The 16,373-nt window shown below is 36.6% G+C and overlaps 1 protein-coding gene across 6 annotated transcripts; it reads left to right on the top strand.

Moving 5' to 3' along the window:
* Window positions 1-780: 780 nt before the first annotated feature.
* Window positions 781-15,483, top strand: LOC131164454 (bZIP transcription factor 16). Of its 6 annotated transcripts, none has more exons than XM_058121645.1 (13): window positions 790-1,224; window positions 1,541-1,662; window positions 1,769-1,825; window positions 1,923-1,994; window positions 3,590-3,679; window positions 3,788-3,847; window positions 3,953-4,122; window positions 4,762-4,816; window positions 6,584-6,626; window positions 6,720-6,997; window positions 14,044-14,121; window positions 14,218-14,343; window positions 15,034-15,483. In XM_058121645.1, the coding sequence occupies exons 2-13, from the start codon at window positions 1,597-1,599 to the stop codon at window positions 15,148-15,150; spliced, it is 1,212 nt and encodes a 403-aa protein (XP_057977628.1). In that variant the 5' UTR covers window positions 790-1,224; window positions 1,541-1,596; the 3' UTR covers window positions 15,151-15,483. The 6 variants fall into 6 exon arrangements, with proteins under 6 accessions (XP_057977625.1, XP_057977624.1, XP_057977628.1 ...); XM_058121647.1 differs by having other exon boundaries at window positions 801-1,224; window positions 1,555-1,662; XM_058121643.1 differs by having other exon boundaries at window positions 791-1,224; window positions 1,555-1,662; window positions 14,218-15,483.
* The last annotated feature ends 890 nt before the right edge of the window (window positions 15,484-16,373 follow it).

Raw genomic sequence — 16,373 nt, 5'->3', positions numbered from 1 at the left:
CCTTACTATAACGGGTCCAACACCCGCAGGGTTCTCCACTCAACACCTTGAAAACCATAATTTTCAAAACAAAACATCAATATTTCTTGACCCACATTATTGCCTACAACTGTCAGAAAGCCAAAAACTGAATAAAAGACCTTACGCTGGATTTGGAATGAATTCCAACTTCGTTTCACCAACGATCCGCTCCGGCAGACTTGTAGAGAACTCTGCCAAGAACTTCATAGTAGCCTCAGATCGTCGATCCGGCAACTAACGAGGCCGAAATCGAAGAGGGATGGAGGAGGAGCCGTAGAGAAGAGAGAGGGTGGGTTTCCGCTTAAATTTTTGCGATTAAAATCAGTTTAGAACTATTTATACTGCGAGATTCATCAACGAGCCACGTCATCTCGTCGACGAGTCCTTAAGAAAATTCGTCGATGAACCTTACCCTTCGTCGACGAAATTCAGAGTAACCCAAATTCCTCTCGGTATTTTCTCGTCGACGAGGTCTTGAAGAACTTTCGTCGACGAACCCCTGTATTCGTTGACGAAGTCGGCTGCCTCATTCTGTTACTGATTTCATTTCTCTTCCTTTCTATTATTTAAATACCATTATTACTCAGGTCGTCACAACGACACCCATGATTTGGAAACTATCAATGCTTACTATCAAATGTTTCAATTAATTATCACATCATGATTAAATAAAATAAAATTTTACATAATTGGCTTTAATTTATTGTTATCATTAACGAAAATGACCAAAATATGATCCCCCTCCGATGCTAACCACGAGTCCAAAAAGGTCACTCGTTTAGGCTACAGCTCGGCTAGTTCTCAAGGATTATCCGCTACACTAACCTCTACGCCCGTACATATACACATCCTCACATCAGACGGCAGATAATCCGCCACAAATCATCATCGGCCATCGCCCGATCGAAACCGGAGAGAGCGTACCAGAGATCGCACGGAGGCTCTCTTCGTCTTGCAAAACTGAAACGAAAATACTCGCGACAGTGACCCCATCCGACGACCCCCTCGATCAAGAGTCTCTGATTTCCCACCAAAACCCTAGTTTTCAATCTTTGCATTCTTCGATTCATCCCAATTTTTGCGGCATCAAGCCCTGGTCTTATAACGAATTCATCACTTTATCTCCCGGTGTTTGTGAAGCGGAGCTTTGTTCGTTGATACTGAGAAGTGCTCGATTCATCTCAGAAGGGCCTTCTGGCTGTGGTAATTCAGTTTTTCTGCACTGAATTTTCATTGATTTGGCATGACTATGTGCTGCGACGTAGAACTTTCTAATAATAATTTAGGGTTTTGATAATATTCTCTCTCTCTCTCTCTCTCTCTCTCTCTCTCCAGACAGACACACACATGCACACATTATCCTTGCAGATGGGTATTACCCTTCTCTCTTTATCTCATATCATATATTAGGGTTTCTCTTAGAAACCAAATTGCTAGCAGCTTTTGTGTATTGTGTTTTCCAATAAATAAATAAATGTCTGAAAAGCGGAAGAAGATTGGAGTTATTATTTTGTGGCAGTGCTTATATTGTAGGATGGTTTGAGAAGGTTCAGCGCAAGCTGGTGATATTTAAAAATGGGTAGTAGTGATATGGACAAGCCGGCAAAGGAGAAGGAGCCGAAGATGCCTGCTAGTACACAGGTAACTTGTTTCCATTACAAAGCATTCGCTGTTCATTGAAGTATAATCTTTCATTGCTCTTGTTGGTTTTGTTGTTTTAACTTTACTTTTGCTTTGTGTTGTTCAGGAGCAGTCTACGGCCACAAGCACGGGGACTGTTAATCCCGATTGGTCTGGATTTCAGGTTCCAATGCTAAAAGCTGTTTTGGTTTTGGTCTTTCTGTTTCAGCTACTACATATATGTCCCAATTGTTATGCAGTGTAGTTTGTGTTCTTAACAGGCATATCCTATGCCCCCACATGGGTTCCTGGCATCCAGTCCTCAAGCTCACCCCTACATGTGGGGAGTTCAGGTAGTATGCTGTTATTTTAGTTTTGTTGTTTTAACTGGGACTCTTACAATACCACGGCAAGTCCAGTACACAGATATTGTTTACTTGATATGTTAGTTTGAAATTTTTTGAGATGCATAACTGGCTGTAGATATTTCTTGAAATTTCTAATTAATATGATAAAGCAGTGGAAAGTTTAGAGGCTACTCAAACTGGTTAAATTATTTCAACCTCTAAAAATTTGGATGGATGCATAGATAGTGGTGGCATCGTTGTTAAACCTGAGTTTGTGCTTGTCTAGTGCTTTTCATGCTGTTTGAGCCTGTTCAAGCCAATTAGATAGCCTAAATCAAACAGTTTTTCCCTTGATAAAATAGAACTGCTGTCTTCAAGTGCATGTTAGTGACTGCGACATGCTTTGAAAACTTACTTGGTTACTCAGTGGGGCCTGTTGTTTTTATGGGCAGTGTCCCTGAAATGCAGCTTATGCTTCTTCACCGAAGCGAAGTCTTTGTGAATGACAATGCCATGTAAGTTGTTCATGCATGTTCGGGAATGCCATATCTTCTATAGATGAAAATTCCTTCCAATATTGTTTTCAAGTGTTTAGGAGCAACGCGATATGATATCATAAAACCATGCAAGACTGGTGTTAATTATCACATTTAGGTGAAAGCAAGAATGGAGCCTGGTGGGAGAAAAACCCTTATTTGTCTCTTGGATAATTTGATATTGAGAATATTAAATGCAATGTTATATTGATATAGCTTTGAAGTTATTTGTAGAACATTATCATTTCCCATGTCTTTCTGCGGATCAGCCCCTGATTTTCGCATCTATATTCTCTGCCTTTAGGATAAATACCTTGGGTTATGTTTTTTTTGTTTTGTTTTGTTTAAATAGCAATTTATAATGAAATGCAATGTTTTATAGGATCCAATCAAGGCTCTCTGCAAGACGAGGCATGCCTAAAATGCCTTGAGGCTCATCCTAAAATACCAAATTCCTGAAAGTCCAACACATAACAAACTAAAGCTTACACATTTGTAACAATAGCACTTCCGTTCCACTTTTTTTGTTGAGACTTGCACATTTTGGTGTGTGAATCTCAAGTTTTATTTGGCTAGAAAATTTCTGCTGCATGTTTATATGAAAGAAATGTAATATGAGTTGATTTCTAAAAGTCTTGAACTTCAATATTTGCAAAAGAATTCAGAGTTGCATCTTCTTGAAAATAATTTGAACTTTTTAATGTTATAGCTATCTCTTGGCATTATTTAGTTAATGAATTCTAGTTAGCATTTTTTTGTGTGACCCGCTAGTTGTTTACAATTTGTATTTTAATTTAAATTTTTTTGTTTGTTTCTGAAATTTTCTTTATTTTTAAAAAAAGTATTTAATTTATTTACATATTTGTTTATCTGAAAATAAAATTCTTGAAAGGCTTACATCTCAATGCCTTAAGTCTTAGCCTTGCCTCTTAAGGGTTAAATCACCTCGCCCTATGCCTTTTCCTTTTTTAAACACTCATAAAATGTATTGACAGGATGCGTATCTCTTATGTAATTTAGCATTCTACTTTGCAATTTGTTTAATTATATCTTTCTCTATTGCAGCATATTATGCCTCCCTATGGTACCCCACCGCATCCATATGTTGCAATGTATCCCCCTGGTGGCATATATGCTCATCCGTCTATTCCTCCGGTATTTTGTTGCTAAACATTCTGCAGTTGTAGTTCAGAAAATGGCAATATTTTCACTTTTGTTGACCTGAAACCTTAACTCTATGCGCCATGTTCTAAATTAAAACAGGGATCCTATCCTTTTAGTCCTTTTGCTATGCCTTCTCCAAATGGCATTCCTGAGGCTTCTGTGAGTTGGCTTACTGTTGTGTTTGTGTTATTTGCTGCTGCTTAAATATGTTTGGCCATACTAAATACTGGAAGATTGAAGATTCAATTCTAAATTTCCATGTAGGGAAACACACCTGGAAGTGTGGAAGTCGATGGTAAGCCATCTGAAGTGAAGGAAAAATTGCCCATCAAAAGATCGAAAGGAAGTTTGGGCAGTTTGAATATGCTCACTGGCAAAAATATCGAACTCGGCAAAACAGCTGGAGCATCTGCTAATGGAGCATATTCCAAAAGGTGTGGTGGACTTTGGACAGTGGACATGCGTATTTGATGCATACCATAGTCATTATTATTCCATGTTAGTTTCCACAGATGCTTTCTTTTTAATAATCCAAAAAAAAATCAAAAGGGAAAAAACTTTGTTAGTTTATGTGCTTATTGCCAATTTAGGAGATGAGGATTGAAGACTATTGCTTCCATGTTTGGGATTCAAGTGGTCTATTTTTGTTGAATTGCTATGGTGTTCCTGGTTGTCTTCTTTTGGAAAGAAAAGGAAAAGGAGGGAGGGGTGTGGGCAAAATATTTTGAAGAGCTTAGCTTAATAGGAATTTTGAAGGACAAAACTAGATGTGCACTTGGGAAGTGATTGTTATTAGAAGAATGAGACCTTTTACTCCTCAGAATTTCTCTAATCGTTTGCCTTGCCATCTCCATGTAGCTTCGGTTTTACCATTTTTCTCATAATATCCCCGCACGAAGTGGGCATCAAGAAAAGTGCAAGCATATCTCCTTTTCTGCACTTTTTGAATATGTGTGCTGTAGTGTTATGGTTGTGTGCTCACACTGGAATTTAGTTACTTCGCTGAATTCTTGCTGCTAAAGTCTCTTGATGCTGAATGCATTTGCCAACTTGATTTAACAATGCATATGCAGTGCTGAGAGTAGAAGTGAAGGGTCAAGTGAAGGAAGTGATGCAAACTCTCAGAATGTAAGTGCCATTATTCTCAGTTCAGTATTTTTGTAGATATTTGCAATTTTTATTCATCAATTTGAACAGTCTATCTATTGTTATTTGCAATAGCCATTCTCATGATGGAATCACAGTTTTAAGAAAGTGTATCTTCCAGCATGTGTTATACCAGCACTGTTAGGCATGCATGTTTTTTGGGTTTTTGTGTGATGCACTGGCAACAAACAACCATATCCGCATACATATTTTTGGGGCCATATGCTGCCTAGGTCTCTTGTCACTCTGGGATGGGTATTGTGTTGATCCTTACCATTTTGTGCAATTGTTTCTTTCTTCCAATTTTTTTGAACTGTCTTATCTAGAAGACTCCAGCTTTTGTATTTGATTGTTTGATTGTTTCTATGCCCCCCCCCCCCCCCCTCTTGCACTTTTCAATTGTCTGGAAGATATGCATTTTGTATTCTTAGTTTTTGAATTGCCTTGCCCATGATTGACAAACCATGCTGAAGTGTTTTGTTACTGAAGCACTAAGGATACTGCTGGTTTTGAAGGATTTTATATGATATGTGATATACATCAAATTCTGCATTACTATTTCAATTCTGACAAACTAGAGGAAATTTAAATTGTGTAAAATTTCTCATAGCAGACATAGAACAAAAGAGCAAATTACTCATAGAGTGCAACTCAAGCAACACTGATAGTCGCTAGTGGCATTTAAGCAGTGGATATTCAAAATCTTGCCACAATTTTCTCTATATTTCAAAGTTCGACTTAACAATGAAAATTATCAAGCAACACTGATAGTAGCTAGTGGCATTTTAAGCAATGGATATTCAAAATCTTGCCACAATTTTCTCTATATTTCAAAGTTTGACTTAACAATGAAAATTATCAAGCAACACTGATAGTAGCTAGTGGCATTTAAGCAATGGGTATTCGAAATCTTGCCACAATTTTCTCTATATTTCAAAGTTTGACTTAATGAAAATTATCTAAATTGACCAATCTGAAATAAATTGTTTGGAATATAAATTAGTTAAGTTGTTACTGAATTTATATGGCAGTGATTTGGGGTGCAATGGTCATGCCGGATAGTGTAAGATCTTAGTTGCAGCACTGGAGCATGGGATATACCTCCGTGCATTGTGGGGGGGGGGGGGACAAGATGTGGGGCGTGACTCCTTTGTCCCTTTTCTGGTATTTATGGATTGAAATATTAGGGCATGTGATGGAATTGATCTTCTTAATACAGGAATCAAAGAATTTGTATTGCCGAACTTTTTTTATTTTGGGATACCAAAACTTTTCATTCAGATCTTTTATCCTTGATGGAGTTTTTTTTTAATTATTTTTTATTTTTTATTTTTTATACGGCTTTCCATTTTTGTACTTGGTCTGGCACCCACTTGGTGCCCTTTTTTGTACTTGGGCTGAAGTTAAAGAATATGGAGGTTTGCCGTGAGTTCATTGAGTGTAGTTTTCTTGCTAAAGTCTACACAGTGGTTGGATTGGGTTCATTTCGGTGTGCCTGAAATGCTACTCTAAAAAACAGTCAGTTCTATATTAAGTTGGAAGGGTTACTGTGAATGTACTGGTCAATATGAATATGCATTTCCTAAGGCAATACAGTTTAAAACCCAAAGATATTATATTTTTTATTTTATTTTGTAATGTAACACTGCGGAATAATTTTTTCATCATTTCTTCTTTGCCAGCAATGGTAAATTGCCTTGATTTCGTTCACTTATAAAAAATTGTCTTGATTTCATTGATTTTCTGCAGGACTCGCAACTGAAGTCAGGATGCAGGCAAGATTCTTTGGAAGGTTTGTTAGCAAGAAATGCTTTCCAAATGTTGATCCTATTTTGATAGGGATCTCTGATATTGATAGGAACATTTTATATCATATCTGTTACAGCTGAAGCATCTCAAAATGGTAGTGCCGTGCATGGCCCCCAAAATGGAGGACAAAGTGCACCTCATACGATAGTGAATCAAACAATGGCTATCGTGCCAATTACTGCAGCTGGAGCGCCTGGTCCCACTACAAACTTAAACATTGGAATGGACTACTGGGGTGCGCCAAGTTCATCATCTATCCCTTCACTGCGTGGGAAGGTTCCTTCTGCCCCAGTTGCTGGAGGAATAGTTGCTGCTGGATCGCGGGATAGTGTTCAATCACAGCTGTGGCTGCAGGTTTTTTTTCCCCACGAACTCACATGTTTTAATCATAATTTACTCGCATTTTATTGTCATAGTTCAGTTCTGTTAACACTCTTTGCAATGGTGCGGAAGTGTTCTGACTTCCAACACTGTGTGCAGCCAGTGTGAATGAACTGAAGTGCACACTAGCAGTTCTGCATGTGAAGTTGCTACATTTTCCAATGCACAAAGTACTCTTGTTTAAATAGTAATCAAAGGTACCCTGGAGTTGGTTTATGTGAAAGTTTTGATAAGTGGAACGGTTTTAGATGTGCAGTTAGCATTAGAAGTATTGATTTGAGGCTGTGATTGAGGATTTAGTTAGATGTATCAAATGGTAGTCTTGAAACTGGTCTTATATATATATATGCTGCATGAACAACTTCTCTACCAGTTACTTAGATTTTGCTTTGTCTTTTTGTATGTATGACTAATTTATCTTACCCATCTTTCTTTAATATGTTGGAAACAAGCATCACCTGCTTTGCCTTTCTTCTGTCAATATTATAATTTTAGTTGTTCCCAATTCATGGCCATGTTTTGCAACTGGATTTGCCAAATACAGAAGCTATTATGCCCATATACTATCTCACATAAATTTATCCAAAATGATTTTCAGCATTTGTTGATCACTTGGTGATTAAGGATGTATTGCTTGTCTTAGACTATCCCAGCTATCAAGTTTCACCACTTCATTGTTTCTACTCTTGTTTTGCTATATATTAGAATTTTTTTCTTTCTTCATTATAAAATATGTTGATTTTAAATTATCTGTGATGTGGAGCGTCATAGGCTCTTGGTTTGCTAATGTTCTAAGTTGTCCTAGGGAGCATTTGGTAAAATTAAGTGTTAAAGTGCTGAATATTGAATTCAAATATGATTTTGTGAACCAATTTTAAATTGAACTTGAACCAGATAATGAATTTCAATACTAGATTATTTTAATTGTTTGGTATATAATATCTGAATACATATTATTTTTCAATTTTAACCTTCTCAACTCTTGGAAGCATAAATATTTGATAAAATTTACAAACTATTACATAAACTAAACTTTATAATTTAAGATATAGTATATTTTCTTGTTAAGAATTATAAATAAAAAAATAATATAATTTAGTTTTATACAAAATTAAAATTTATTATTTTAATTTTAACCACTTTGGTGTTGAGGTTTTGTTTTTGTTTTTTTTTTTCTGTTTTTGTTTTTTTTTTTAAATGTTAAAATTGGAAAAGAGAACTCTGAATTTCCCACTTACCCGGTCAGACAAATTTTAAGAAAATTCAGAGTTGCCCCCAAATAGTCTAATTTCTGGCCGGTTCACTTATTTTGTGCATCAATTCAAACATAGCCTCTATTTAGAGATCATTTGAATAAAAAAAATGCCCGCTTAGTCCATTACAAAATATGTTGATTTTAAATGCATCTGTGATTTAGGAAAGTTCTATCTAGGCTATCCTATTTTCTTGGCTATCAAGTTTCATCACTTTGTTGTTTGTAATGGAAGTCATGAGTATGTCTAGAAGCTTAAGTTTAGAGATGGTGGGATTATTTTATTTTTATGAGGATGGTTGTAATTTTATTTATTTTGAGATTTGTAAAATTTTTGTAGAGATTATAGTGTAACGCGATAAGAATATTTTACTTATTTATCATGAGAATATTATTTAGGCTATCTTAAGACATTTGTTTTTGATGAAAGAAGAAGATGCTTCATTAAAGAAGAAAGAATGTATAAACTCGAGAATGAGAAATCTTCCTATTAAGAAAGTAATACAAAAAATAAAAACTTTAATCCAAACAGCTGGCCAATCTTGCAGAATATTGGAGAAGAACACTCATATAAAACAATCAGCTGCAAAAGACCACATTGAAACCAAATAATGAATCCTATCCACTATTTTATAATTAGTAAATATTTTTGCCTTTGGCCTGTGAAAGACCCCAGAATGTAATGTTTTGGTGGATTTAAATTGATGAATTAATTTGGAGTGTTTAGGCATTGCCATAGGTCATTATTTTTTTGTATTTCCCTTTTTTGTAAACATTTCCCTTGCTCTTTCCTTCACATTTTCTCTTCCATTTCTCCATCTCTTCGTAATTACCCTCTTTGCTCTCTTGCATTAAGCTGGCATCAAAGCAAGATCATGTTCCCAATCTCCCCTTCCGTCCCCAGTGCTCTAGTTTCCCTCATTTTTCAAACCTGGTTCATGCTTTCCATTCTTCCTCCTCTCCATCTCAAAATCCATTCTTGAAAAAAGAGGAAAAAAATAAGCATAGAACTATTCATCTTCAAACCTGAAAAGTTCTGTTACTACTATTACCTGTCTTCACTATTTTAGTGCCAACCTCCTTGCTGTCCTCATCAAGCAAGTCAGAGTAGAGCTCCCTTTATGCATATGTTTCAGATGTCACCAGTGTTGCAGACATCACCATGCTCTCGGCACGCTCCATTCTGTCTCATTCTTAATTATATCACTGCTATTCATCTTGTGTGGTTGGTGTTTCCTTGCGTCCTTGACAGTACCCAATGATTAGTTGGGTTGACTGGTCGAGCCCACTCTCCGTCACTCCTCAATCAAAGAAATGGAAGTTGGCATCAGCATCATACCACAGTGCCAGTGCTAGATTCGAGTTCTCAAGCTGTTGTTCACTCTTTCTGCCTTTGATTCTTGCCATTGCTGTCCTGCCTTATTTGTTGTCACTTGTGCAGCACTCACTGCCATTGAACTGTCATCATCAGCACCATTGAAGTTTGTAAAGAAAACCGTAATCATTCTCCTATTCCTTTTTAAATGAAGAAGGGACAGTACCAGGTTAAGAGCTTATATAAAAAGCTCTGGGTAGAGTGTATATATCATTGTCTGGTCCGACTTGTCTCAACTAAACTGCTTGCCTTCTCAATGTTCAGCTTTGTGTTTCTGAACAGCCCATTATTATGCAAATTCATATCTTGATCCGGCTGGTAACCCCTTAGTTCTTGGTATTTGAAAGAGAAAAAAAAAGGAAGAGGCAGGCAGGGAAAAAAGTTCAGCTGTGCGCCCCCAAAAAAAAAAAATCTTAGAAAAAAAGAGGGAATTTTTTTGGGAAATTGTTCTACTTATGAACAAATCCTGAATTCGGAAGCTAAAGTTTTCATGGATATGGTATGGCAGCTATGGCTATGGCTTATGGATTCAACATCCTTGCATGCCAAGTTTGGGGTTAACCTATCACATGTCCAAGGTGAATATCTCACAATTCATTTTAATCATGGGATTTTCTTCTTACTATAAATTTCATTGTGTCAGTATTGACATGTAGAATAGGACTCTAGCTTTATTCTTGTCCGGAATACTTTGAGAATGATGAGCATGGCTTGATTAATTTCAGCCGACATTGCAGTCTGTGTGAGCCCGGGCTGAAGATTTTCTTTGCTGCGGCGCTGCCTTTGCCAAATGCCAAAATTTGAAGTCCTAAGTTTGGAGGAAGATAAGTGAGAATGTTGAAGGAGTTAATGATGCAGCTGAATCAGAAAATGATGAGGATATATGGAAGAAGGACAAGGGATTGAATGCTCGGCTGAAATGTTACTAGGGAGCGCATAAAATGGTCTGGGAAAGAATGGTGGAAATGTATAAGATCCCAATTTTAAGATTATCAAAAGTCTAAACGAGGACATGCATGCATTTAAGAATCTTCATAGTTTCGAAGATGTTCCACTCCCTGTGTTTGTCATTCTGAAAGAGTTCAATATTTCCGATTACAATCTAAAATCTTTTAGTTCATTCTACTGTAAGGCTTGTTGAATCAGTGGAGCATTAAAATTTAAGTTTAAAGCCTTCGTGTGGACGTCCCTAATATTGCAGGTTAGATGACCTCACAAGGCTTTTTCTCCTGAAGTTTGTGATGTGTTGCAATAGTCCAGCCCCTTGTTCATCTGTTTCTTCACTGCTGTGTTGCCTGGAGTTTATGGAGTAGGCTTTGGTTTATTGAGCGATGATTATGTCCTAACTGTTTGCAGGTTTTCTTGCTGATGGCTTATAGAGGTTTGGGGAGGAAAGAGGATGTGAAGAGATTATATGTGTTGCAGTTTTTCCTGTCTTATGGATGATTTAGCTAGAATAAAATTCGCATTTTCCGTATTTTTTTACATCTACAGATTTCATATGGGACAGGATTAATTTTTTTGCATCCATTTGGTTCCTCTCTTCTGGATGCTTAGGGTGTTTGGTTTCTCTGATCTACAGTGTGATTGGTTAGCAGTATTAGCTTGACCTTTGTGTTTATTTTTTCTCATTTTGTTTGTTGTTTTATCTTTTTTGTATCTTTTTAAAGATAATTTCTTCTTTGCTTTGCCAAAAAAAAAAAAAAAAACAAAAAAAAAAGAAAAAGAAAAAAAGAACAAGGGTCAAAGTTTGGTAGCTTGTGGTTTTTGACCCTTTTGCTATTCAAAATTTGAGGCCAAGTTTTTTCGAACTGAGGAGAATGATGGAGATTATGGGCTAGAATCCCAAGTTTAGATATTAGGCAGTTTATTTAATTTCTCTGGGGAATTGTTGTAATTTATTTATTTTGAAGAAATTTTCTTTTAATTTTCAAGGATATAGGGCCGTGCTTTTAGGTCAATATTTTAAGAAAATTATTCCTTATTTATTAGTCCCTCGCTTCATGTTTCCTCTCTCCCATTTCTCCATTTCTCAGTAATTACTCTCTGTTCCTTCCTGCATAACATGGTTTGCTGATATTGTACATTTTATCCGAGTTCTTTACAAAATATGTTGACTTAAAAGCATATGTGATGTTGGGAAGTCCCACAAAAACTTACCTGGCTGTGATGAGAGATAATTAGGAATTGAAGTGAGGGCAGTGGAGATCAAAACCATAGCTAAGAGGCTGATATTCCAGGCTATACAGTTAGAGAAAAGAAAGAAAATCTGACTATTTGTTGCCTGTCATTATTAAATACATTGAATTTACTTCCAAGTCAGTAGGTCTGTCAAGCAGACAAACAGTGGAATTGGAATGGGAGTTTCCATTTCCTCATTTAGTTGTTGTGTCATAACTTTCTTTTGGACCATCAATGACAAATTTTGTGAGACTCGTGAAAGAAATAGATAAAAATAGGCATAAATATTGAAAGGGTTTGAAGAAATGAATATTTCTTTGAAATAAAGATCTATACCCATCCCTAATGAATGCTTCATGACGTTCTTCTGCATTCAGAATTTTAAAGTATACCTCAAGTGTCTGATGGGTTGGGTAGTCATTTAAAATTCCCCTTTGGATCTTTAGATGAATCCTCTCTTCTGGACATTAAATGATGGTTGTACTTTGGAGAGAGAGACTCATGAATCGGGTGGATAAAAATAAACATGTCAAAAGAGTGCTGAAGAGAATTCAATCATTTCTTGTAAAAAATAAGTTCTATACAAGCCCCTGCATGGGTGTGGTTCACTTTTTATGCTGGCAGATGTGTCTTTGTGAATTATTAATAGCATGTTGTTTATTAGTTAATATATTGGTAATATATTTTTGTCTTCAATGAAGATAAAAAATGGAAGATCTAATTCCAAATCAGTGGGTTTATCAAGTTGCCAAACAGCAGAATTAGGATAGGAGCTTCCATTTCTCATTTAATGGGTGCATCATAACTTTCTTCCGCATTCAGAAAAAATTCTATGCAAGCCACTGCATGGATGTGGTTTGCTTTTTTAGGTTGGTAGCTCTCTGTGAATTGTTGATATTATTTGTTTTGTTTTCTTGGGTAATATATTTTATGTTCTGAGCAAAGAGAAAAAATTAAAGAATATTGGAGTTGCTCTGGGGTTGTTACAATTAGAAGATGTTATGATTTACTGAGAATGAAGATGGCGAGTGAGTGATTTTTACTCTACACGCCAATTTCCAAGTTCAGGATGAATTGTAATCCAACCTTGATTCTTGGGAGCCTCATTAAGGTAATGTTATTATGACAGATTTTAAATCATTGAGACTGTAGAGCTTATTTAAGGATACTTTTTTTGTGAGATCATCGTAGACAATGCTTTTCTCTTACGCACCAAATAGTGTTGTCAACATAAGGTTCTGTTAAATGGTTAAATAAGGCCTTATTGGATCCTTTCTGCCTTTATGGTAGAGCCTATAAGGACTGAATTTTATGAGGTTGACAAGGTCATATAAAACAATTGACTTGTCTGCCTTATTATTACCACATAGAATGCATGTGAGGGTTGGAATTGGGTCGGATGAACAAGAGAGTGCAAGAGTTGCTTTACCACATAGAATGCATGTGAGGGTTGGAATTGGGTCGGATGAACAAGAGAGTGCAAGAGTTGCTTTACTTAGTAAATAGCTCTTATGAGCTGCTTAATTGGCACCATGTTGGATGTTATGCATTATTCATTTATACAATTTACGAACCACTGTCAGACGGCTATTTCATTCTTGCCATTTCATGTGACAATTACTTACTGTTTGAGCAGTATGTTGTGTGGCTGCTGATACCTAGGTATTATATGGACCATCTCCTAATTGTTTTGATTGTGTTTTCTCCCAAGTATTTTTGTTTTTTTTCCCTTCACTGAACTATGTAGATTTTTACTACAGAATAGTGAATTTAAGGCAAATTTTGGATTTTGAGCCATAATATCTTCAAGACAGTATTAAAGTTAAAATGGAACTGGTTACTCAAATGCAGTAGTTTGCTTCATGCTATCTTTAATGTGTAAAGATAGGATCTAGAGGTGTTGCATGTGAGATGGGGGGGGCGGGGGGGGGGGGGGGGCACACGAAATTTTTAAAAATATTTGTCTTAGTTATATGTGTTGAACCTAGGAGGCTAGGGCATTACAACATATCTACTTCTTAAAAGTCTAACAGATATGCAGGGCATGTTTAAAAATATTTTTCTGTTTCAGTAATCCATTGTGAACCCAAGAGGCTAGGATGTTACCAATATATCTGTTTCTTAAAGTCAGCATGTGTCTGTGTGTCTATATAGATAGTCTTTTTCCCTTCATCTGCACTGTTTGCTAAGACCATGGTTTATTGGATGCAGGATGAAAGAGAGCTTAAAAGACAGAGGAGAAAGCAATCAAACAGGGAATCTGCTCGTCGATCCAGGTTGCGTAAGCAGGTTGGGGTCTTCCTAGAATCTATTAGTTGCATTTTTGGCCATTTTGTCGCATGCCATCTGAATTCATTGGGTGTTTATGTTTGCTATATGTGCCAGGCGGAGTGTGATGAACTGGCCCAGCGTGCAGAAGTTTTAAAAGGAGAAAATGGTACACTTAGATCAGATCTGAGCCGCATCAGGAGTGAGTATGAGCGGCTTCTCTCGGAGAATGCCTCTCTTAAGGTGAAACTATATCTTGTTTTAATGCAATTTGCTCTGTTTCATTTTGATATTGTTTGTGATTTTCCTTTTTTTCCTAGGATGGGTAAAATTTGTGTCAAAGGATTGGCATTGGGCTTTTCTTTTTTTCGCAGTTAGGAATGAGTGGTTTGGTTCCCCTATCCAGAGGGAAAAAGATGCTCATTTCAAGTTACCTGGCTGCTGCCAGATCACAATTTAGAGAATTCCTAATTGAAAATAATTGGCATAGTGGATGCAGCCTTGCAGGCAACTTGTCATTATGCCAAATTATGCCAACCAATCAAATGAGTTTTTGAGTGGTAAAAAAAAAAATTGATCATATTTGGTAACTTAGGCGGTTGTGCCACTGTGATCAACTGATCCAGTTGAATTTTTATGTCTAGTAAATGTGAGAATGCATGGCCAACAGGCTTTTGTGGTTTCAATAAGCTATTGCAGAAAATAATATGTTGAAACATCAAATGGTGAAAATATGAAGTGATTTATACATGCCATGAAGTAGATTTATTTCAAATACTGTTAGATACAACATGGTTTTATTATAAAAATTGTAGAAAACAATATGGAAATATTTTTTCTTAATGGGGCTAGGATGGGACCCATAGAAACCACGAATGTTTTGGCTGTGAAAATTTGTTTCCTAACATGATTTATCAAATTCCATCGTTACAGGAGAGGCTTGGGGAAATTCCCAGTCATGAAGATCCAAGGTCTGTTGGGAATGACCAACATTCAGGTAAGGACGCTCAACAGCCTGGGAAAACAGAGCTTGTGCAGGGCAGTCAATGAATCCAGCTGCCCTGTTTCCAACAGCTTTCCAGGAACATAACCTAACCAATTAGCGACAGGGAGTTTTTTATTTTAAATTGAATGTAGTAAAATATGCCGATGTTTGACCTTTTCTAGTTTTAGGATCTGCTGCTTATCTCATATCATCTTGCCTTTTCAATCTGGTCAAATCTTTTATAGTAGAAGACCCTGGATGGTATGTGGAGTGTGATTGTTGTGTCGTACCCTTTTTTTTCTTTTTCTTATCAAATGGGTAGGATCAACTCATACCTACTCAAAACTCTTATGTACTAAATATGGATATGATTAATGCACAACTCTTGAATCAATAAACCTTGAAGTATACTGTCCTCGTTGTAAAACTCTTGTTTGTAAACATTTGGCAGATCGAATTTAATTTTTGCCACGTCTGTGTTGCTTGACAGCAAAGAGCGTTCAGTCCGATTGGATAGTTAATTTGGTGAAATTTCTATTTGGAGTTGCTCTTTGAGTTTTCCAGAGTTAAATACCTAGATTTGAAGTTGCCTTTGTATTTGCCTAATTGTTGTTGATTATAACTAATATTTGGGCCATAGTAATATTGTCTTAAGTGAACTGCAATTTAGTCACTGTTTGTGTGGCTTAGATGGTGCCCAAGATTTCTGGAGGCAGAGCACAGTTGATAAACATTATTCTGGCCATGCAAGTATCCATTCTGGGCTGTCTGGTGGTTCTTTCTCGCTCATCCAGCAATCGTTTGTAGTAGGGGACAGCTGTCTGGTCGGTCTTGAGAATGTTTGCCAGCTGATTCATTGTCCAACAGGAGGCACTAAAGGAGGTTCTGGCCTATTTTGGATGACAATGTGTTGCATTGAAGTGGTGGTCAAATTTGAACTCGTCGAGGAACATGACACTTCCAAAGTATCATCCACACTCTCTCTCTCTCTCCCCCACCCCTTCAAAATTTGACCTGTAAATTACAAAAATGACTAGAAAGTGCATTAGTGGGGCATAATGTGAAAAGCTGAAGAAAATAAGAATATTGAGATTGTTTCTTATGACATCATAATCTAAAACTAAATTTCAAGCTCATTTTACTTCCTCCATCGGTTGCAGCTTTTATATGATTTATTCCTGGTTTGGAGTCGGTCATTCATTAATAATGGCTTGAAAAGAAAAGATGGAGAAATTGCTTGATTGCTCCACTGGTAACTTCGACTTTTGAAGTATTATCGATCACAAAT

This window comes from Malania oleifera, chromosome 9, assembly GCF_029873635.1.
Source record: "Malania oleifera isolate guangnan ecotype guangnan chromosome 9, ASM2987363v1, whole genome shotgun sequence".
Lineage (NCBI taxonomy): Eukaryota > Viridiplantae > Streptophyta > Magnoliopsida > Santalales > Ximeniaceae > Malania > Malania oleifera.
This window is presented reverse-complemented; position numbering and strand designations above follow the sequence as displayed.